This window comes from Mizuhopecten yessoensis, unplaced genomic scaffold (assembly GCF_002113885.1).
Source record: "Mizuhopecten yessoensis strain PY_sf001 unplaced genomic scaffold, ASM211388v2 scaffold715919, whole genome shotgun sequence".
Lineage (NCBI taxonomy): Eukaryota > Metazoa > Mollusca > Bivalvia > Pectinida > Pectinidae > Mizuhopecten > Mizuhopecten yessoensis.
Window position 1 is genome coordinate 47,803 of NW_018479857.1, and position 25,714 is coordinate 73,516.

Here is a 25,714-nt window from a genome sequence, read left to right on the forward strand (position 1 = left end):
TTCATTGTACCTACATCTACTTTTCTGAGCTGTTCCACACCCGGGCGGCCTCGTAGGAGAAAGATTGGAGTCCATACCTTGTAGTGTTGACCCTTGATATTACAGCTGTAATCTCTTGTCTGCAATTATAATTAGTTACCTTTATTTCAATCATGTCATGAATAAAGCGTGGAGAGATTTTCTTAACTATATAATAGACTTCACACGCCATGTCTCTCAAACGTCTTATATGTAGTAAATCAGAGTTTGATTTTTGGACTAAAGGTTCAAAGGAAGACGAAAAATCACTATATACAAAACGTAGTGATCTTTCTTGATTTTTTCCCCATTTTCCGTACACTTTTTACCGAACAGAAATGCCAAACAAGAGGGCAATAATTAAAACTTGAAAGAAGGAATGAGTTGCAAATAATTTGTCTCCCTTCCCTAGACAAAAAATTACCTATCCTTTTCATTACAGATATTCGTCTGGAGTTGTTTTTTTGCAGAGCTCTGAGATGTGATAGTCAAAGTTCAATAAGTAATCAAAATTTACACCTAGTAATTTGACATTGTTTTCACAATTGAGAGATACACCTCCAATATCAAAAGATTTTATTTTATCAAATGTTCGTTTTCCAATGCTGATTGCCTGAAACTTTTCAGGATTGGCTTTCAAATCATTTTTATTAAACCAATCAATAACATGAGTACAATCTTTTTCTAAAATGGATTTTAAGACAGTAGGATCCTTATGGGTGTAACCTTTAGTGTTATCATCTGCATAGTTGTAGAGAGATGAATCTTCAACCCAATCAAAAATATCATTTATAAATATGTTGAAAAGAAGGGGGCCCAGGATAGATCCCTGGGGAACCCCTTTAAGAATACCTGACCAGGTGCTGCAATTTGAAGCCAGTTTCACCTGCTGACACCTGCTGCTCAGGTAGCTCGACGTCAGGCTCACTGCCTGACTGTCTAACCCATATGCTTCCAGCTTCTTGAGCAGCAGATTGTGGGGGAGGCAGTCAAATGCCTTGTATAAGTCCATAAGTATGGCTCATGGCGATTCAGGGCCAAGATTGCAGTTTCCCAGTTGTATGGAACGCCACATGAACATGCATTCAAATAATTGAACCTATCTTCAATTAAATTGCACCAATCCTCAATTATTTGAATATATATTAATTTCGCGTTCCATAGATATATGCAATTCCAAAATAACATATATTCAATTAATTGTACCTATATATATATCTCCAAAAAGTTGAAGGTCAGATAGGTGCAAATAATCTTCAATTGATTTGAAACTTTTTTCCAATTGAATTGAACTTGTCTTCAATTAATTGTGCCAATCTTCAATTATTTGAAGATAGGTACAATTAATCGAATATATGTTAATTTAGCGTTCCATACAGTTGTCACTTTAACTGACACGAAAACGGTGATGACATCATCCACGAAGTTCCAGGTGTTAATTGATATAAGTTCATATAGGTGGTCGGGTGGCGCAGTTGATAGCGCATATATTTGCTTTTCACCAAGACGACCGGGGTTCGATTACCAGATCGGACGTGAAAGGTTATGGGGTCACCTGCCGACCACGTGGATTTTCTCCGGGTACTCCGGTCTCCTCCCACATTTTGACCCCCGCGCGCTAACATCCGGGTCACCAAGAAACTTGTTTCATAATTGTTGCTAAATAAATTAAATGCATAGATAATCTCATACAACACATATAACCAGTAAATAGCAAATATCGACCGAATACATGTTAACATATAGCATGATCAGAAATAGCAAATATAGACCGAATACGTGTTAACATAGCATGATCAGAAATAGCAAATATTGACCGAATACGTGTTAACATAGTATGATCAGAGATAGCAAAAATCGACCGAATACATGTTAACATAGCATGATCAGACATAGCAAATATCGACCGAATACGTGTTAACATATAGCATGATCAGAGATAGCAAATATCGACCGATTACGTGTTAACAAAGCATGATCAGAGATAGCAAATATCGACCGAATACATGTTAACATATAGCATGATCAGAAATAGCAAATATCGACCGAATACGTGTTAACATAGTATGATCAGAGATAGCAAATATCGACCGAATACATGTTAACATAGCATGATCAGAAATAGCAAATATCGACCGAATACGTGTTAACATAGCATGATCAGAGATAGCAAAGAACAAATAAATATTATAAATTATATTAGAAACAATAAAACACCTGTGGTTTTATATAACTGCCTCTGTGTGAAAGAATGTATAAATGACTGGTTAAATCATTGTAAACATCACTGCCTTCTCTTCCATACTTCATTGTGTTATTCACGTTGAAGAAGTGCCATGCTAGAAGGCTGTAGTGAACAAATCAATTATCATTGTGGTCTTCTTGGTAACTTTACGGACAATTCTTTACGCTTAGAGACGGAAGCGAAAACAAGCTTATCAAACTTATATTAATCTGTGTTCTGTCGTTGGTGCTAAGTCACGCTAAAAATGGGTTTGATGTTTTACTGAAATTGTTAGAAATATGTCCGTCAAAGTTTGAATCATACTCAATGTCGTCGCCAAATAACAAAATAAAATAAGATATGATTGATGATTTTGGCCCTTGTTTATTTACACTATTCTTGTTGAAAAGCTGACGTTACTTTTAATTTAGGGGTCCGGTTACTACGTCAGCGTTACGGTAAGGACTTTGTATATATATATATATATCTTAAAGTGATTTTGTCGTTTGTTTGTTAAACTGATATAATTTTTGTATGATGTACTTGAAATAAAGAATTTGACCAAGTTAGAATGCAACACTACCAGTGTTGTACAAAAAATACTAAAACAATCTGGGCCCGTATTCCTGAAACCGTTCTCATGCTCAAGCATGGAATCTGTGCTCAGACCAACTTTCTTGTAACTAGCTTAGATCATGTCAAACGATCAAAAAGTCAAATGTAAACATTGAAAACAGTATTTGGCTTCAAATCTCTTCAAACTGTTTCTAAATCATTGACAAAATAAGATTTATTTATTGAGTTATAACCAGAACAAGAAATTAGGTTTGAGCACAAATTCCATGCTTGAGCATGAGAACGGTTTCATGAATACGGGCCCAGGCCTAGACCATGAGGTCAGTGATGTCATTTGTTACCGAAATTTGAAAATACAAAATAAAGCAATCAAACGCCTATCAGAATATGTTTTTCTCGGATTGAATAGAAGTTGAACAATTGCTAGCGTGTACATGTTAGATTGGCATTACGATAAACGACAAACATATTTCTGCCGATTGCCTGAACTATACGTAGATGTAGACCATGCACGGTTCAGTGTTTAAAACAATAAACAAATAAATCGATTGTTTATTTTCGTGTCATATTTCACAAACATGAACTATAAATGCATATTCATTCTAATAAGATAATAAAATTTTACATAAGATAGATAATTTTATATTTAAAAGTGTTATCCACCCGGATTCGGCTCACGAGACGGTTCAAAGACGATAAACATCCCATCGTCAGACACAAGTAAGTTTGTAAAGATTATCTTACTTGGATTAAAATATATATGACATTTAACGCAACTTCACTGAAATCTTGTCGTGCTATTTCTTGTTCTCGGATGGACATTCTGAATACATTGGCATATAGTTTTAAATTCTATATTTCTGTTCTTTTCTGTTTCCATAATACCAGACAATATTACACGAGAAACGTTTGAAGATAGAAATGTTAGCTAAACTTTCATCAAAAGAAAGAAATCACAGACGAAAATTCTTGCCAAACGAAACAAAGCGATATAAATATTCTTACATCGATACACCTAGAACTTAGATAATTAAATTCTATGTCTTAGCGTATATTATAAGCTTTTATGAAACTAACTTGATACAACAACGCAATTACATTAGTCTGAATACAACAACGGAATTATCTTAAAATGAATACAACAACCGGATTATCTTAGTCTGTGATACAACAACGGAATTATCTTAGTCTGTGATACAACAACGGAATTATCTTAGTCTGTGATACATCAACGGAATTATCTAAGTCTGTGATACAACACCGGAATTATCTTAGTCTGAATACAACAACGGAATTATCTTAGTCTGTGATACAACAACGGAATTATCTTAGTCTGTGATACAACAACGGAATTATCTTAGGCTGTGAGACAATAACGGAACGATATTAGTCTGTGATAAAACAACGGAATTATCTTGGTCTGTCAAAAAAAATGGAATTATCTTAGTCTGTGATACAACAACGATATTATCTTAGTCTGTAATAAAACAACGATATTATCTTAGTATGAATACAATAACGGAACGATATTAGTCTGTGATAAAACAACGGAATTATCTTGGTCTGTCAAAGAAAATGGAATTATCTTAGTCTGTGATACAACAACGACATTATCTTCGTCTGTAATAAAACAACGATATTATCTTAGTATGAATACAACAACGGAATGATATTAGTCGGTGATAAAACAACGGAATTATCTTGGTCTGTGAAAGAAAATGGAATTATCTTAGTCTGAATACAACAACGGAATTATCATAGTCTGAATACAACAACGGGATTATCTTAGTTTGAATATACAACAACGGAATTATCTTAGTCTGTGATATGAAAATGAAATTATCTTAGTCTGTGATACAACAACGGAATGATATTAGTCTGAATATAACAACATCAAAATATCTAAGTTTGAAAACAACATCGGAATTATCTCAGTCTGTGCAGGGGTGTGTAGTCTGTGATATGAAAATGAAATTATCTTAAAATGAATACAACAACAGGATAATCTTAGTTTGAATATACAACAACGTAATTATCTTAAAATGAATACAGCAACGAAATTATCTTAGTCCGTGATCCAACAACGGAATTATCTTAGTCTGAATACAACAACGAATTATCTTAGTCTGTGATATGAAAAAGAAATTATGTTAAAATGAATACAACAACGGGATTATCTTAGTCTGAATACAACAGGAATTATATTAGCCTGTGATTTCCTTACTGTTCATGGAATGTCCATTAAAGCTCACTGATTTACTTTGGAAATTATCAAAATAAATAGTTTTATTGACATACTTAATATCGAAGTTTTTAATTTTATAGTAAGAAAAAAAACAGACCAAAAAATGTGTTGTATATCCAATTCCAAGCTCTGTAATTTCTTATTTTGTTTAGTTTAAACATATTTTATTGCCAAGCAAATGGATTGGGCACAAGTTATCAAACTTATATTAAGCCCTTTCCTAGCAAATTACAAGCATATATATATTTACAATAGTACAACAAGATGGCAGAATTAATATAAATATACACACTATTTCATTTTTAAATGCTTTAATTTATAAATTGAAATTATAAGAGAGAGACAAACGAGAAAAGGGGGGAGAGGGAAGAGAGAGGGGGGATAATAGTCTGTAAATATAATACATACATCCTCATCATTATTATGGTTCAATTGAGAGAGAGAGGGGACAAGGGGGTGGGNGAGGCATGTATTCATTCAGTTCACGATAAAGCTTAATTCTTTGTTCGTTATATATATCACAGGTAAAAAAGAAATGGTGTGTGTCTTCAATAGGGAAGCCACATATACAACGTTGGTAATCAATGAGGTTTTGTTGTTGAAAGATATAGCATGTAATGCATGTACTGTTTCAAAAGTAAGATATATACAAACTAATATTAAAATAAATTTATTTACAAACGTACTAACTTGCAATTGAAAATGGAATCAAATAATCAATATTGAGATAAAGTAGACGCTTATGTTAACTTAATGTTCACGATGACAGATCATGACAACCAAACACGTGGTTTCAGTTTTGTAAACAAATCAGAGTAGTCTCCCTTCGTCACGAGAGTGTACACGAGAACCACCGCCATTTTGGGAGAAAAAGACAAAACAGAAGTTGTCAGTGTCAAATAAGTGCTGTTTTCTCGCACATTTGGGCCATTTTGTGGCCTAAAGCGTAATGCATGCCTCTCTCAAATGCTAATAAGCCAGATCTGCAAGAACAGCAGAAGTTTGATGAGGAATTGAACTACAGGAAAAGAAAATCCAGGGAAAATCTTTCTCCTCCAAATCACAAAAGGGTTCGTCAAAACTCGGATGAAGCACCGATGACAGAATCTCAAAAGCGAGCTAATTTCTCAGCGTTATCGAGTCCCAGCAATGGGTTAAACAGACATGCTTCGCCACTGGCAAATAGCAAGCCAGGGGCAGCAAAGAAACTTGTGATAAAGAATTTCAAAGGTAGGTCTTCTTGTGTAAAGCTCCAAAATATGGATGATTATATTACTCTTCAGTGCAACAGGTTGGAATATGTTGAAAGAAGAACGCCATATTGTTCCTAGTATTTAGAAGAACCCAATGTGTCTTTATATCACGTTATTCATCCTTTCAGTAATAAAATCATTACAGAAAACATTAACTGTTACCCTTATGAAGGATTGTTACTCATATGAGGGGTTGTTCCAAGTTAATACTGTGCATATTTTATCAAATGACATTCACATAAGCCATTGCCAACACAATATTTTGATTAAAAGCGTTAAGATTACATTTAATATATAGAAACCTGATGTTATTCAAAGAATGAACGGTAGTAAGTAAGATATTTCTAGTTGTGTATCTTTTCATTGTAAGTTTCTATTTCATGAATCTAATATGGGTTCCATAAATTTCCCTGCACTTTATTATATAATAATTTTATATCCATTTAAGATTAAACGATGATCTTCTTGTGAAACAGAGACATACAGTGTCCATGACACAACAAAATACTCATAACGCTAACTTGGGAAAAGGTGCTCATATAGGTTATGGAAGGGGGAAAAAATCACCAGCTAGAAATATGCAATGGTATGAAATTTTATTGAAGAAAAAACATTAAATGTGGAAATAGGAGTGTCATAGGCTACCTTTGTGGTGATAAAGTTGTATTATACGAGATCACGAAAAAAGTCATCGGATCCACAGTGTAATAGATCATATGTGATAATTGTTTGGACTTTAAAATCACCGAATTATCATGTTTCATGAAAATAACTGAACACAGATTAATCTTAATAGAATACAAAACAAGAACGTATTTTGTTGAAAACTGACGACCTTTTTTACTTTTTCTAATGATAAAAATAGGTAAACTCATTGGCTGATATAAGCTCTACAAGTAACTTAGGAAGAATTATCTGATACAAAAAGGAAACAGATACAAAAAGGAAACAAACACAGAAACAGGAAACATATATTACCAGGCTTAATATTTTTATGTTTATTTTAAATATTTCAGAGTATTGGTTAACATTGCAATATATTGTTATAGCATATGATCAGGTAAGTTTATGTCTATGTACATGTGTATCTTACAAAAGACAGAAACCTACTAGTGACTTTACATAAAACATCAGTACAAGGTTTTTATTATCCTTTTAATCAGAAAAAATAGTCTGTCAGTTCAAAGTTTCCGGTCATAGATGGAAAAGCTAATGAGTGTGTTCAGAAATTCAAGTCAGAGAAAGTAGAAATATAGAGGCCTTGATTAAGTTCCTGTTAAGGAGCAATTCTCCCCTGCATTCCCTTTAATTTGATCAGCTGCTGAAAATAATCACATAGGTGTCAGGCCCCAGTTTAATCAAGCTTTTCCATCAAAGAGCATTGTTGAAGTTAATCCTTTCACCACGGTAAACCTCAATGGACTCATCACAATAAATGCAAGGTAGAGTCCACTAAAGCTACCTAGAGGTGAAAGGGTTGAGGAAAAATCAATCAAAGAGCATTGTTGAAGTTAAGGAAAAATCTTCTGTTCATGATTTTCCGTAAGTTTAGGACTGACAGCTCATGTAAACAGGAAGTGATATTGTCTAGATCTCATTGTAGATATCAATGTCTAGAAGACAGTAGTTATCCATTGCATTCCTATTTATTCTACAGAAAAACCAAAGTTGCCAGAAAACTTTCAGCAGCAAACATGGGAGAAATTACGGGATTCAGTGGAGGCCATTCACACAAGTCACTCTATCCAGTCAAGTCTGGAGGAATTGTACCAAGCCGTGGAAAACATGTGCTCCCACAAAATGTCTGCCAACCTCTACGACCAGCTCAAACAAGTTTGTGAAAACCATGTCAAAGCCAACATAAAGCAGTTTCTCGAATATCCTTTGTGAAAAAGCACCAGTTATAAACCTGTTGTACAGAACTTTGACTCGTTTGGGTATAGATCTCACTAATTGGTTAGTTTCAGTATTGGTACAGGTTCTTCTGGGTCTTCTTCTGATAACAGATATGTTGTTCAGGCGGTAAGATAAAATATCTTGATGGAACTTGAACTATATTATTACCTGCATCATCAGTAAAAGTTGTTTCCATGAAATGCCATGTAAAAGTAATTACGTCACCATTAGTTTGATTTTCACCTGTAGGTCAAAGACCGAATATACCTCGAATAAGTGCAATTTTATTTAGTTAAGTCTTGTCCTGGATTCAAATATTAATATATCATTGAAGATATCTAAATGAAACTTTCATGATACCTGTGTCACCCACAGGAGATTATAATTTGATAATAATACAAAACAAAATGATGGATCAAGAAATTGAACTATGACACAATAAGATTTTGTGCTGATAGCACCTCATGCCTTTTTATGCTGAGAAACTCAAAAGGACCACAGGATTCAAATGTAGTTGTAAAACCAGTAAAAATAAGCAGAATGACCACAGTTAATCTCAGAGGGGTCCTATTTATTGAATTTTATAGCCAGCACTTCTTTAGATAGTGGATGCCATACGTAAATCTGGAGAGTATCTCTGAGAAATGATGAAGATTCATATGACCAGTCATATTTTATAGCGCTTTTAGCAACTACAAAAAAATTGAGATGGGAATTCGTAGCAAAAGGGGTCAATGACCCCAACCAAATCCATCCAGAAAATGGCTCCTGTACATATAATAGAAGCAAAAACATACACTGTTTATCATTTTGAATCCTTAATGCTTGGTACAGAGAATAAAGGGTATGAACAGTTCCTAAAAATGATGGACAGTTGCTGGAAGGATCACTGCAGACAGATGGTAAGTTTGAACCAATCTAGTCAAACCTCCTTATATTGTCATAATTGACCCAATCTACAGTCAAACCTCCTTAAATTGTCATAATTGACCCAATCTACAGTCAAACCTCCTTATATTGTCATAATTGACCCAATCTACAGTCAAACCTCCTTATATTGTCATAATTGACCCAATCTACAGTCAGACCTCCTTATATTGTCATAATTGAACCAATCTTACAGTCAGACCTCCTTATATTGTCATAATTGACCCAAGCTACAGTCAGACCTCCTTATATTGTCATAATTGAACCAATCTACAGTCAAACCTCCTTATATTGTCATAATTGACCCAATCTACAGTCAAACCTCCTTATATTGTCATAATTGAACCAAGCTACAGTCAGACCTCCTCATATTGTCATAATTGACCCAATCTACAGTTAAACCTCCTTATATTGTCATAAGTTTCCAGCAAGAAGATTTGGCTATGCATGGAGGGAGACAATAATACAGAAATTGTTCTGAAGAAATGAAAAGGGGCCTTAAAATATGTTGGAGTATGTGAGATAGCTAATAAAACACTAAGAGTATGATATACATGGATGAAGGTTTCACTGTACAGTGAACCCTGTCTAAACTGAAGCTCACTAGGATCAAGGATCTTTATATTACACAAGTTCATCTTAAATATATATACAGTTTGACCTCTTTAAAGCAGTGTTAGAAATGGAAAATGTTTCACTATGGACCTTTTTCTGCACTGCCAATTTTCCTTTATTAGAAGTTAGTATGTTTTATGAAAGAAAAAAAACCCAATACACTTTCAAGGTCAGGTAATCAAATTCTTGTACAAAAGTATGTTTTGGTCTTATAGAAAGTAGATTGACCCATCCTCGATATCCAGAGGTTCACTCACTTTCGCTCCCTACACCCCTTGAATATGTCAAAGCAAAATCGAAGGCTCAGTGTGCACCGCCTTGTGGATGAGATGAGAAGGCTAGTTTGATCCTTTGATCTACATCAAAAGAATCTCAGGTTCACTTAACGGTAAAACTTGTTGGCTTTGAAGTCGGGCATCCCTCCTCTGTACTCTTCAAAGAACAAGTATCAGCCTATTGATTGGTCAGGTTTTTTAGGTCACCTGAGACAAAGTCTCAAGTGACCTATTGCGATCGCCTTTTGTCCGTCGTCGTCCGTCCGTAAACAATTTACATTTTCGACTTCTTCTCCAAAACCCCTGAACCAATTTCAGTGAAATCCTGCAGGGACCTTCCATGGCCAAAGGTCAACACAAATAGTTGCCGGTTTAGTCCCAAGCCCCCAGGGGCCTGAGGGGCGGGGCCAAAAAGGGTCAAATTGACTAAAATTTCAAAAATCTTCTTCTCAAGACCCACATATAGTAGAATCAAATACTCTTCATATATGGAAGGGTCTTAAGGTGCTTTACCAAAATTGTGAATTTCTTGACCCTGTGGTCTCACGTTTCGCCCAGTGAGGGGGTAAACTTTACTATAGTTTATATAGGGAAATCACATTTTGGACCAACATTTGTTTAATTTCCATTGGAAGTAATTCAATTTGGGTTAGCATTATCAGTATTAGGTAGCAGTTTGATAGTATGCACCTATGAGCCCTGACTGACCCCCAGGGGCTGATGGGTGGGGCCAAAAAGGGTTGAATTGACTGAAATTTCAAAAATCTTCTTCTCAAGACCCAGATATGGTAGAATCAAATACTCTTCATAGATGGAAGGGTCTTAAGGTGCTTTACCGAAATTGTGAATTTCTTGACCCTGGGGTCTCACGTTTCCCCCTGGGGAGGGGGTAAACTTTACTATAGTTTATATAGGGAAATCACATTTTGGACCAACATTTGTTTAATTTCCATTGGAAGTAATTCAATTTGGGTTAGCATTATCAGTATTAGGTAGCAGTTTGATAATAAGCACATATCAGCCCTGACTGACCCCCAGGGGCTGATGGGTGGGGCCAAAAAGGGTCGAATTTACTGAAATTTCAAAAATCTTCTTCTCAAGACCCAGATATGGTAGAATCAAATACTCTTCATAGATGGAAGGGTCTTAAGGTTTATGACCCTAGGGTCTCACGTTTACCCCCTGGGGGAGAAGGGGGGGGGCAAAATTTATTATGGTTTATAATGGCAAATGATACTTTGAATATTACATGTTAATAACTTGATTGGAATTATAACCTTGAGTTGACAGTTTGATACTTTGAAAATTTTGAGCCAGCCCTACCCCCAAGGGCTGTAGGGTGGGGCTCAAAGGAGTCAGTGTGCTAAAATTTCTTCATTTTCCTTGTTTAGAATCAGAGGTGCTAGTTTCAAATACTTTTTAGTCTGAAATCTGTATGCTAGATATTGAATAAGGTGGTTTTATTGTTTTTTGTCACTTTGAATAATATTTCTGTTCATGTTAAAAACAAAATTAACTCTCTGTATAAATATATCAGGTGACCGTTAAGGCCCATGGGCCTCTTGTTTACCTGACACCATTAAAAAAACTAGACGCATGCCTTCAATTTTGCTATGACATATTCCTAGGGTGCGAGAGTGAAAGTGAACGTAACCCCTGGATATCGAGGATGATATTGACCAGAAATTTGGTATTTTTTTCAGTCAAAGCTCTTTGATTGGTTTGGATTCTATTATATTAAAACGTGATATTTCTGTCAACAGATAATGATACGGAGCATCTTCTTGTACCTAGACCGGACGTATGTGCTACAGACCTCTTCAATCATGTCCATCTGGTAAGATTCATACAATTACAAACACAGTTTGGTTTACCCTATACAGCTTGTAAGAAATTATACAATCACAAACACAGTTTGGTTTACCCTATACAGCTGGTAAAGAATTGAAATTGTCAAGGGGCAGGGTTTTATATTAGAATCACCCTGCCTTTTTAGGTCACCTGAGCTTTAGCTCAAGTGACCTATTGCTATCCGTTTTCGTCCGTCGTCGTCCGTCGTCCGTTAACATTTTACATTTCAAACTTAAAGTCAAGTTCTGCTGGGCCGATTGAACTGAAAGTTGGTAGGAATGATCGCCTCATGGTCCTGACAAAGTGTTGTTATTTTTCGGGTCGATCAGAAATCCAATATGGCCGCCACGGCCGCCATTTTGAAAACCTATTTCAAACTTAAAGTCAAGTTCTGCTGGACCGATTGAACTGAAAGTTGGTAGGAATGATCGCCTCATGGTCCTGACAAAGTGTTGTTATTTTTCGGGTCGATCAGAAATCCAATATGGCCGCCACGGCCGCCATTTTGAAAACCTATTTCAAACTTAAAGTCAAGTTCTGCTGGACCGATTGAACTGAAAGTTGGTAGGAATGATCGCCTCATGGTCCTGACAAAGTGTTGTTATTTTTCGGGTCGATCAGAAATCCAATATGGCCGCCACGGCCACCATTTTGAAAACCTATTTCAAACTTAAAGTCAAGTTCTGCTGGACCGATTGAACTGAAAGTTGGTAGGAATGATCGCCTCATGGTCCTGACAAAGTGTTGTTATTTTTTGGGTCGATCAGAAATCCAATATGGCCACCACGGCCGCCATTTTGAAAACCTATTTCAAACTTAAAGTCAAGTTCTGCTGGACCGATTGAACTTAAAGTTTGTAGGAATGATCGACTCATGGTCCTGACAAAGTGTTGTTATTTTTCAGGTCAATCATAAATCCAATATGGCCGCCACGGCCACCATTTTGAAAACATATTTCAAACTTAAAGTCAAGTTCTGCTAGGCCGATTGAACTGAAACTTTGTAGGAATGATTGACTCATGGTCCTGACAAAGTGTTGTTATTTTTCAGGTCGATCAGAAATCCAATATGGCCACCACAGCTGCCATTTTGAAAAACTATTTCAAACTTAAAGTAAAGATCTACTTGGCCGATTGAACTGAAACTTTGTAGGAATGATCGAATCATGGTCCTGACAAAGTGTTGTTATTTTTCGGGTCAATCAGAAATACAATTTGGCTGCCATGGCCGCTATTTTGCTACTAAGTTCTAATAGGCCGATCTCACTTAAAATTGGTCTAGGAATGATCAGCTCATGGTCCTGACAAAGTTAAGTTAACATTATACTAATTTTTACTCAAAATGGTACATATTTCAACAACAAAAATAAATACTGTAGACTCAGGTGACCGTTAAGGCCCATGGGCCTCTTGTTGTTAAATCTGACAAGTTATTGCATCATCACAAATTTTGGGGTTATGTTAATACTGGAATCACACTGTCCGTCTGTCATGTTAAAGCTGGTCCTAGTTAATTTATCCATAAAAGATCATACAATTATAAAATAGGAAGCATGACAGTAGCTCGGACTACAATTATTGCTGTCAAAGTCATTTTAGGAATCTTACCTATTGCTGTATCAAGAGTTTATTTCGAATCCAGAAAGTGTTATGTATGGCTACTAGTGCTGGGAATCAGTCCAATATTAATATATTAAAGATCGATTATCGGACCCTCAAGATTGATCGGTAATCAATTATGGGTTGAAATGCGCGCCAAAAATAATACGTTTACTAAATTGACATTGTGTCCAATCATTAAAAAATATTGATATAACTACATGTTATTTAGCTAAGAAGTTTATCTAATAGACATTCAAATGATGAGAAAAGGTACTTCAGAAATTGACAATAACCGGTAGGTTACTTGAATGCTGGCATGATTCAAGCAAGAATCAACAAGAACTGATGAAAGGGACGTTTTATGTTGATTAAACATGTAAAGCAACTATTTGTATCTAAAGAATTTCAGTTCTTCATGATAAACCTACAAAGAAATTTTTCATGTGCTAAATCAATTACCGAATCGATCTCAAGTCAAGCTCAGTTAATGCTGTTTCCAGTTACGGTTATGCCAAGTTACCGTTACGCCACTTATAGCTACAGGCCTGATAAGTTAATGTATGTGATGGCATGTGATGCCTGCTTTTGTTTTATTGTCTCCTTAATAAATCTGAGACTTGAATCCTGTACAGGGACATGGGACTGGATCTATTCCGCTCTCAGATTGTGGGCCACCATATTGTACAGACTCGGACTGTAGATGGACTGCTCCAGCTGATAAAGCGGGAACGGAATGGCGAGGCTGTGGACAGACAGTTGATGAAAAGTCTGTTAAGGATGCTGTCTGACCTGCAGGTAAGTAAGCTAAGGGCTGATTTCTTACCAACAGGTAAGTTAGCTTTGGGCTAATGTCTTACCAACAGGTAAGTTAGCTTTGGGCTAATGTCTTACCAACAGGTAAGTAAGCTTAGGGCTGATGTCTTACCTACAGGTAATCTCTCTTAGAGCTGATGTCTTACCTACAGGTCAGTTAGCTTAGGGCTGAAGTCTTACTTACAGGAAAGTAAACTTAGGGCTGATGTCTTACCAACAGATAAGCTCTCTTAGGGCTGATGTCTTACCTACAGGTAAGTTAGCTTAGGGCTAATGTCTTACCTACATGTAAGTAAGCCTAGGGTTGATGTCTTACCTACAGGTAAGCTCTCTTAGAGCTGATGTCTTACCTACAGGTAAGTTAGCTTAGGGCTGAAGTCTTACCTACAGGAAAGTAAGCTTAGAGCTAATGTCTTACCGACAGGTAAGTTAGCTTAGAGTTGATGTCTTTACCAACAGGTAAGTTAGCTTAGGGCTGAAGTCTTACCTACAGGAAAGTAAGCTTAGAGCTGATGTCTTACCTACAGGTAAGTTAGCTTAGAGATGATGTCTTACCTACAGGTAAGTTAGCTTAGAGTTGATTTCTTTACCAACAGGTAAGTAAGCTTAGGGCTGATGTCGTACCTACAGGTAAGCACTCTTAGGGCTGATGTCTTACCTACAGGTAAGTTCTGTTACAGCTGATATTCTATCTAAAGGTAAAGATTAAGAGACTGTCTGATGTACATTTAACGCATGCATCACATTGATTTTATTTTACCGAAATTTATCAGGAAGCCTTTATGATACCGTAAAAACCCATGTAATTTGCGCACTTTTTTTTCAGAAATTTAATACCCGAAGTGGGGGGTGCGTAAAATACACAGGTGTAGAAAATTTTAAGTTTTTTTCAGGAAAAGATCGACGATTCTGGGAGATCGCCATCTTGGATTATTTCCCTTGGTACACGGAACTCTAAGGCAAATAACTATCAACAAATTCATTTATGTCAAACATTAATAAAAGATACATAATGTGTTGTCATGTGAGTTTATGTGAAAAGTGTTATTAAATAGGTAACCGTTGACAAAAAAAGTTTAGCCAAATTGCTATGCCAGATAATCGCCGATCAACTTACGACATTACGTTTCGACATCTCGGTGCGTTTCCCCATACTATTACGAAAATGTATAAGTTGTTCAATTTAAGCTTCGTTCCATGTAAGTTCTATAAGTTTTTTTCAAATCGCCTATGCGTATACGTACAGCATGGTTTTTTTCCAGCTCACTTTCATGTTGATCTCGTGTCTAACATTACGTAAACACGTGATTGATAATAACCTCGTGAATTATTTCAATATTTATTAAATGAAGCATCGTAAAAATAGTCTGCGTTAAATATTTTTTTCCATGGAGTAGATTTGAAGAGGATGTATTGATTGTCCACGTTTCTAGTATAAACATATTTTTTATAATCCCTTATCAGTCAAATCAGTCTGTAGTTATGACAATGCAGTAGGGCTTCATAATTCACGCCGCGTGTTGGTGAGTGAAAAAAACAACAACACGGTCCGTCGATCGCGACTGCAAATCATTTCAATTAGTAGAGCTATTGTAAGCGGGTAATCACAGAGATAGTGTTAGCTAATTACTGCATTGTAATTTGTAAAAAATATCGCCAAACCACAGATTTAGATAATCTAATTCCGTGGCCAAACTGAACTGTGACATGACCTGGTTTGAAGTGACGTAACCCAAGCCGCCATGATGAGCCCTTCTCACTGATCGTAATTATGATCAATAAAAGGTATCTAATTATGTCTTTCACCAGGAGATATGCACCAGCGGTTACTAAACATCGAATTACTCATTAATTGATATGTTTTTGTAAGCAAAAAAATGTTTTAAGTAAAATATTGCTAAAATGAATTGATGTATGCCGATATGCGCACACGTGTTATCAGATAATTCAAAGAAAACAAGCAACAAAATACACATTTAACGTAGTTTCTTCTTGGTTTTAAATATCATTTTACATCAATGAAAAAAAAATCATAGAAATATATTTTTAAAAAAAATATTCAGAGATCGGTTTTCGGAACATGAACATCGTTTTTTTTCCAGATTTTTTGGGTGTGCAAAATATTCGAGTAGAAGCTTTTTTCCCTATTTTCAGCCTCAAAAAGTACCTGCGCAAATTAACAGATGCGCAAATTACATGGGTTTTTACGGTATCTAGATTTATCAGGAAGCCTTTATGTTACCTAGATTGATCAGGATGCCTTTATGTTACCTAGATTTATCATGATGCCTTTATGTTATCTAGATTTATCAGGAAACCTTTATGTTACCTAGATTTATCAGGATGCCTTTATGTTATCTAGATTTATCAGGAAGCCTTTATGATATCTAGATTTATCAGGAAGCCTTTATGATATCTAGGTTTATCAGGAAGCCTTTATGATATCTAGATTTATCAGGAAGCCTTTATGATATCTAGGTTTATCAGGAAGCCTTTATGTTACTTACATTTATCAGGATGCCTTCATGTTATCTAGATTTATCAGGAAACTTTTATGTTACCTAGATTTATCAGGATGCCTTTATGTTATCTAGATTTATCAGGATGCCTTTATGTTATCTAGATTTATCAGGAAGCCTTTGAAAAGAAGTTTATTGAGGCTACAGACAGACTATATGCTGCCGAAGGACAGCGACTGATGCAAGAAAGAGATGTAAGTTATATAGCCTATATCACTCACTGGTATATCTATATCACCCCAGACAATGACTCACTCACTCATACATCTATATCACCCCAGACAATGACTCACTCACTCATATATCTATATCCCCCCAGACAATGACTCACTCACTCGTATATCTATATCACCCCAGACAATGACCCACTCACTCATATATCTATATCACCCCAGCCAATGACTCACTCACTCGTATATCTATATCACCCCAGACAATGCCTCACTCACTCGTATATCTATATCCCCCCAGACAATGACTCACTCACTCATACATCTATATCCCCCCAGACAATGACTCACTCACTCGTATATCTATATCACCCCAGACAATGCCTCACTCACTCGTATATCTATATCCCCCCAGACAATGACTCACTCACTCGTATATCTATATCACCCCAGACAATGCCTCACTCACTCATATATCTATATCACCCCAGACAATGACTCACTCCCTCGTATATCTATATCACCCCAGACAATGACTCGCTCACTCGTATATCTATATCACCCCAGACAATGAGTCACTCACTCGTATATCTATATCACCCCAGACAATGCCTCACTCACTCATATATCTATATCACCCCAGACAATGCCTCACTCACTCGTATATCTATATCCCCCCAGACAATGACTCACTCACTCATACATCTATATCCCCCCAGACAATGACTCACTCACTCATATATCTATATCCCCCCAGACAATGACTCACTCACTCATATATCTATATCACCCCAGCCAATGACTCACTCACTCATATATCTATATCGCCCCAGACAATGACTCACTCACTCGTATATCTATATCACCCCAGACAATGAGTCACTCACTCGTATATCTATATCACCCCAGACAATGCCTCACTCACTCGTATATCTATATCACCCCAGACAATGAGTCACTCACTCGTATATCTATATCACCCCAGACAATGAGTCACTCACTCGTATATCTATATCACCCCAGACAATGACTCACTCCCTCGTATATCTATATCACCCCAGACAATGCCTCACTCACTCATATATCTATATCACCCCAGACAATGCCTCACTCACTCGTATATCTATATCACCCCAGACAATGACTCACTCACTCGTATATCTATATCTTCTCCCTTTCTATCACTCAGGACATCAACAGTTTCTCTTTCTTGAGTATTTGGCATTGTAGTTTGCTGACAATGATAAACCTTATCTGTAAGTCTGAACATTATTTATCTCGCATCGGACAGAGTAGATCTCAGCATTTTAGCTTTGGAAAGATGATCAGCAGTCAGTTTTAGCACGATGACAGCATTATCACAACATTACACTTAAACAATAGCACAATTGTTGTCAATATGACAGGGCACATGGACAGACCAGAATAGTAAAAAAACAGCATTATCGTGCTTCACATATATTCAATGTTAAACACGGGCAGGTTGTGAAACCCTGGGGGGTCTTTGACATTTCCAACCTCTTCTAGTGCTCCTATTTTAACCATACCAAATGCAAATGATCATGAACCAACTGTTTTGGGGCTATTTGGTAATCTAAGATGGGCACTTTTCTTTCTTATTGACAATTTTGACTTTTCAACTTCCATAAGACCGTTTGGGATTTGTAAATTCAAGATTGCCACTATGTCATCTCATTGATGGAGACATTTTGACGCAAAAGTTTCACAGAATTGTAACTTAAATTGGGACTAATGTTACCCTCACTGTCTGGGTGTTGGGGGCCACGGTGGCCAAGTGGTTAGGGCGTCTGACATTCTGCTACCACTAGCCCTCTACCACTGGGTTGCGGGTTCGAGGCCTACGTGGGGCAGCCACCAGGTACTGTCCAAAAGTCGGTAGTTTCCACCACCACAAAAACCTGGCATACCCTTAAATGACCATAGCTGTAAGTAGCACGTAAAACACAAACAAAATGGGCGTTGTTTGTCCAACATTACCACCCTGATCTCAAGTTGGCTGGGAAAGTTTTGCCAATTGTAGATAACAGGGGAGCAGTACATGTCCCATCAGTATCTTGTTTTCTGGGGTTCATTATGCATATGTTTATCAGTAAGATTTTATCTCGTAAATGTTGTAGGTTCCGGAATACTTGGCTTATGTTGACAAGCGACTAAGTGAGGAATCTGAAAGATTACTACACTATCTGGATCAATCAACAAAGTAAGTGTTATCATTTATTCATGTATCAGATTGATTATGTAAAAATGATTTGATGTTATGGCATTTGAAAATTACTATAATGAGATTAAAAGTATAAAAGTGCATGAAAATACAGCAGAGAAGTTGGTAATTTGTAGTATCTTTAGACACAGAGAGGTGACCGCCCGTGTGACACATGCGGACCTCCCATGAATCTCTCAAACTCAAACAAATATTTTACAAAGAAGATATCAACTTTCCCCAAAATAAGGAGAAAAATATTCCTGAATGTTAAGTGATCTTTTCTTTTAAAGGACTTTTTTGGCAAATTTGTCGATCGAAATATTAATTCCAGCTATCGAACCTTATTATACTGCAAACGATTGTCCAGCAAATTCTTAGCATTATAAAGGGTCTTTGTATTGTTTTGGATCAATCAGAAAGAAGATCTGAAACTGAGGTGGTAAATGAAATGAAAAAACATTATATCAAGATTTTACTGTAAGCAGCTGAAGGAATTTTGCACATTTTCATTCTCTGTAAGATGTGGGTATATAAATTCTCCACTTAGACTTATTCCAGGAATATATTCTTGCTATAGAAGAAATAAGGAATTCAAAAGTTTAGGAGTATAGAGCATCATATACTTTTAAGAGTAAATCTACCACATGTGTACCTTATTTTACTTCAACAGAAAACCACTTGTCTGCTGTGTAGAGAAACAGCTACTGGAGCAACATCTGGGACAGATCCTTCAGAAAGGTAGGGTACAAAGGGATACAGAAATGGGGGGAGGTATACATACATCTTTATCTCACAATTAATATAGTTCAGGTTTGTGGAGGGATGGAAAACAGGTGGATATATATGTCTGTGCAATACATTGGGATGTGTAATGTTCAGTCAAAGACATCAGGTGTAGCTTCGATTACATACTTGGTATTAGTTTGAATAAGTATAATGAATGATGTCTGTGGAAGGAATGGCACACGATAAACATGGACAAATGTACATTTGTATCACGAAATCATGTGTTTATAATAAGATTGACAGAAGGATAATGTAAACATACTTACTTTAGATTACTCAAATTTTAACACATTGAACTATCAAATTATAACAGATCAGCTCATTTATGAATTTGCATACCCAGAAAACAATCTACAATAATTTCAATTGTGCAATTATGATTTAACACAATATTTAAAAGTCTGAAAAGTGCTGGCTAAAATATGTACCTCTAGTGTATCATTATAGGAGACATGTTACCATAGCAATAAACAAAACATATTTTTAAGTCATTTCACCCATTTTGAGTTTCAATTTATTGATTTAATTACAATTTTTAGCTGACCTGGTCCGAAGGGCCCAGTGAGCTTATGCCATGGTGCGGCATCCTTCCGTCCGTCAGGCGTCCAGTGTCAATATTTTACTTTAAACAACTTCTTCTCAATAACCAAAAGGCCTAGGATGATGACATTGGCCAGAAGCAACCTGGGATGAAGGGTTACCAAGTTTGTTAAGATAAATGACCTTCACCTATTTTCAAGGTCACAGGGGTCAAATAAGTCAAAAACTTTAAACAACCTCTTCTGAATAACCAAAGGTTGCAGGATGATGATATTTGGCCAGTAGCATGCTGAGAAGAAGGGCTACCAAGTTTGTTCAAATGAATGACCTTCATCTATTTTCATGGTCACAGGGGTCAATTGCCCCTGATATTCTGCCTGTAGCTGTATTTTAGTCCACTTTTAAGATTACAAGTGTGAGATTATTACCAGGTGAGCGATGCAGGCCCATTGGGCCTCTGGTTCTGAATACATCTTCTCATTGCATGGCTGGAAAAAATGTCTGTATCAGTATTATTATATTATAGTACGTATAAGGTTATTTCTTGTTGACATGTGTTTACATACTTTGTTATTGGCCAGGTCTAGACCAGCTGTTATCAGAGAACAGAATCATGGAGCTAACACTTATGTACCAGCTGTTTACCCGAGTGAGAGACGGACTCAAGGATCTGTGTACAGCATTCTCTGTGTTCATCAAGGTAAGTGGAGATCTCAGTCAGCCTATACTATCTGGCTGTTCATCAAGGTAAGTGGAGGTCTCTGTCAGCCTATACTATCTGGCTGTTCATCAAGGTAAGTGGAGGTCTCTGTGGAGATCTCTGATTGAACAACATTTATTCATTGTCGTTCAATCCGGGGCTGCGGTGGCTAAGTGGTTAAGGTGTCTGACATTCTGCAACCACTAGCCCTCAACCACTTGGTCGGTGGTTCAAGACCTACGTGGGGCAGTCGCCAGGTACTGGCCGTAGGTCGGTGGTTTTTCTCCGGGAACTCCGGCTTTCCTCCACCACCAAAACCTGGCACGTCCTTAAATGAAAAAGCGTAAATGATTAATAGGAAGTAAAACACAAACAAACCAAACCAAAAATTATTCAATCCTCTTCAGTGCAAGCAAAATATTTGAGTAGAAGCTTTTTGGGGGATTTTCAGCCTCAAAAAGTACCTGCGCAAATTACATGGGTTTTTACAGTATGTTTTCTTGTAAGATCTGTAAATGATTTGTCGATGCTGATAATCAATGTGACTTTTTGTGTCAGGTACACCAACAGAACATAAGAAAAGCATGTCTCGTAATTGTAATCCACAGATGTTGACCAATGAACGATTAGACCTTTGTCAATGGTTAAACTGTTCCCATACAGGATTGTTTTGTTCATTTTTGTAGTCGACTGGGCGTTTAATTGTGATAAACAGCGACAATGATCCAGAAAAAGACAAGGACATGGTACAGTGTCTTCTAGGTAAGCAAGTTATTTTCTACACTCTTTGTTTATATACAATTTCTCCTGTTTTATCAAAACCTTTATCTATTGTCGTAATATTCAAAATATGTAGGTTGTTGAGATAATTGCAGTGGTATGTCAGTTTCAAGTGATGACATTGCTTGTCTTACTGATTAATCAATTTTGGAACCTTTGAAATCAAAATGTTAGAAAGAGACATTAGTGTGAGTTAATTATGAAAACATTGATAAAACATTTTTGCTTTTTGTAGAATTACTAAGCGTCACATAAATGAAGATTATTTTTTAACGATCCATTTTCCTGAATGAAAATTTGTTAATATATGCCCCCTGAAATGTCCATAACTGCATGATATTTTGTTTTCATGTTAAGAATTCCTGATATGTCTGTTGCCAAACATTAGAAACATTCACTCCCATGTAAACTTAGATATAGATAGAATATCACTATATTTCTCCTATTTTTCAGATTTCAAAGACAAAACTGACAACATCATCACTGTTTGCTTCAACAAAAATGACAAGTTTGTCAATGCAATGAAAGAAAGTTTCGAAAATTTTGTCAACGTTCGACAGAACAAACCAGCAGAACTTATTGGTAAGATTTCAGAATAAAAAGATTAGTCAATACAATGAAAGCAAATTTGTATTAAAGTATTTGTCAGTGAAAAATCCAGCCTAACTAATGTGGGGTATCTTTATTGGTGAAGTGATTAGTATAGTATGTTTTAAGCTGCTACTTGTTTTTGGTGGTTCCCCTGGGCTTTTCTGCTTCACGTGATGTCAGAATTTCTGTGACTGGGAGAAGTATCCCCGCTGCATCCAAATATTGCATTTTGTATAGTACGTTTAACGGGTTACTAAGACAACCTGTATCAAAACCTTAGAGCTAAAACAATAACTGCTAATTTCACCAACTGAAGATCAAACTTTTATGGTTAAATTGCCATTTTCTAGCATACTTGAACAAGATTTTGGACACTCACATATTGTCGAGTATACTGAACAAGATTTTGGACACTCGCATATTGTCAAGTATACTGAAAAAGGTTTTGAACACTCGCATTATGTCGAGTATACTGAACAAGATTTTGGACACTCGCATATTGTCAAGTATACTGAACAAGGTTTTGAACACTCGCATATTGTCAAGTATACTGAACAAGATCTTGGACACTCACATATTGTCAAGTATACTGAAAAAGGTTTTGGACACACCCAGTATTGTCGAGTATACTGAACGACACGCCCAGTATTGTCGAGTATACTGAAAGAAAATATGCATTGGAATGGTCAATATTGAATTTATCCTAGGAAAGACATGAAAATGTAAAACTGCCATTGCATGCGACAAGATAGAAACAATTTTGTGAAAAAAAATAAAATTGGTGACTTGTTGAAAATTCTACATCAAAAGATCCGTTTTAAAGATGGCTCTGTGAATTTATTGGAAAATGACATGCAGGTCAGGAAATGGTAAAATATGTTTTTTGGATCAAATTCTTTGATGGTTTATGTTTCTGTAATTTTTACCCAGCCAAATATGTGGATTCCAAGTTACGAGCTGGGAACAAGGAAGCCACGGAGGAGGAACTGGAGAGACTTCTCGACAAGATCATGGTCCTCTTTAGGTTTATACATGGTACGTATCACAGAAACATTGATCAGTCCCTGTTACTTCATAGACAGTAAAACCTTGTTATACCGTCACCTTTTAGCACTATAAAGGGGCTTTAGGGATATAAGGACAGTGTTATATCATTGATCACTAAGGATATAGAGGAATTGTTACTGGGAGGAGTGGGGGGGGGGGTAGTAGGCTATAATAAAAGAAATATTTAGAATATTTAGGAAAAAAATACATTGACATTTTATGGTGGTAAATACAGTAGTAAAAAACATGAGGATGATTGGTCATAACAAACCCAAGAAATAATTCACAATTACTGAAATGTTCTACAAACTTTGATAATGTGAGACACAGTAACAGTTTCTGGTCTGACTCTGTATACACCCAAGTTTCTGGTCGGACTCTGTATACACCCAAGTTTCTGGTCTGACTCTGTATACACCCAAGTTTCTGTTCTGACACTACATACCGACATTCTATTTTGAGTACAGGTAAAGATGTGTTCGAGGCTTTCTACAAGAAGGACCTGGCTAAGAGGCTTCTTGTGGGAAAGAGTGCCTCAGTCGATGCAGAGAAATCCATGCTGTCGAAGCTCAAACAAGGTAGGAAAGATCAGTATTTAATATCATTATTATGTTTGTAACATTGGGTACCATTTCTTAAGTTGGCTGTTCTGTTTATTGATCAACCATACAAAATATATTATCAAATATGAACTAAATGCTGACTTATAAAAAAAATAATGTTATTTTGTGAGATTAGAAATAAAATTTCCTGTAAGTGGTAATGCAATACAAGCATTCGTCTAGGTGTGCTAGTGTGTTTCATATTGACTATGATTGCCAGCTGAAAGCAGTTCAATGCTTTAGTAAACTTAAATTTTAGTATACAGTACACTCCATTTATTATCAAGTCAGTTTGTCGTAACCTAGAGCCATATATCACAGCTGCCTTACTGTTGAACAATGGACCTGCCATGTACCTGTGGTGGTGCACAGACGGTCATAGAAGTCTAATGCCAGTGTTGAGTTATCTGTTACTAGCTTAATGTCGGGTAATCTAACCTATATTCTATGGTTAGTTCAGGTAATCTAACCTATATTCTACTTCAGAATGTGGTGCTGCCTTCACGAGTAAGTTAGAGGGAATGTTCAAAGATATGGAGCTGTCAAAGGATTTCATGCTAACTTTCAAGCAGGTAATGTATTCATTTATTCAGTATGAAAATTGAGAACATAAAGGGTTACCCTTATATTTGTCGGTCTGTATTTCTGAAATGGAAGAAAACATTTAAACAGACAATTTAATGATTGGTTTTAGGATAACCTTTAAATAAAACAACCTTTAAATAAAACGTAACATTCACTTTATACAGAAGTGAGACACTTATTTTCAAGCACTCAGATGATTGAGATTAGGATAAACCTAAAAAGAAAATTCAACCAACAAAAACCAGATTTGAAATACACAAATGAGGCAAAACATGACTGATTAGTTATGAACATATTTTGGCTATTACTACTCTAAAAAAAAAAAATGATTTCGGATTTTTTTAAGTCTGATTTATTTGCTTCAGAATTAACTTCCTAATCACTGAAAGGTCACAGTTTGAGATAAAGCTCAGATAAAATATATATCATTATCACAGTCTTTACTTTAATATAAAAACTGAAGTTGAAATTCATAAATTCTTGATGAGTCATGTATATTTATATTATTCATGGTCTGTTCACACAGTGGTGAACAAATCAAGATGCCTATAATTCATGTCTATTGACAGCTTGGTTAACATGACACAGACATGTGTGGTACAGATATTTTATATTTAATCAATGACTTCGGGTTTGATTCCACAGTATATGCAGCACATTGACTCACCAGGAGGTATAGAACTGACAGTGAACATCCTCACAATGGGCTACTGGCCCACCTATACTCCCATGGAAATACACCTACCACTGGAGGTAAGTCTCTACTCCCTAATGTGTGTTGGGGGAGGGGTCATACTGAGGGCCCACCTATACCCCCATGGAAATACACCTACCACTGGAGGTAAGTCTCTACTCCCTAAATGTAAGGGGGGGGGG

At 36.3% G+C, this 25,714-nt stretch overlaps 1 protein-coding gene across 1 annotated transcript in view; it reads left to right on the forward strand.

The window, feature by feature from the left end:
• Window positions 1-5,911: 5,911 nt before the first annotated feature.
• The window catches only part of LOC110441382 (cullin-4B-like), a gene marked incomplete at its 3' end in the record, with an annotated part of 22,459 nt that continues 2,656 nt past the window's right edge, over window positions 5,912-25,714 (forward strand). The window contains exons 1-15 of the mRNA XM_021484500.1: window positions 5,912-6,293; window positions 7,974-8,193; window positions 9,045-9,114; window positions 11,793-11,866; window positions 14,114-14,276; window positions 16,918-17,007; window positions 19,122-19,204; window positions 19,878-19,945; window positions 21,115-21,233; window positions 21,920-21,995; window positions 22,467-22,595; window positions 23,535-23,639; window positions 24,119-24,229; window positions 24,740-24,825; window positions 25,484-25,591. Of these exons, the coding sequence (XP_021340175.1) occupies window positions 6,017-6,293; window positions 7,974-8,193; window positions 9,045-9,114; window positions 11,793-11,866; window positions 14,114-14,276; window positions 16,918-17,007; window positions 19,122-19,204; window positions 19,878-19,945; window positions 21,115-21,233; window positions 21,920-21,995; window positions 22,467-22,595; window positions 23,535-23,639; window positions 24,119-24,229; window positions 24,740-24,825; window positions 25,484-25,591 (1,779 nt within the window). The remainder of the gene's footprint in view (window positions 6,294-7,973; window positions 8,194-9,044; window positions 9,115-11,792; window positions 11,867-14,113; window positions 14,277-16,917; window positions 17,008-19,121; window positions 19,205-19,877; window positions 19,946-21,114; window positions 21,234-21,919; window positions 21,996-22,466; window positions 22,596-23,534; window positions 23,640-24,118; window positions 24,230-24,739; window positions 24,826-25,483; window positions 25,592-25,714) is intronic.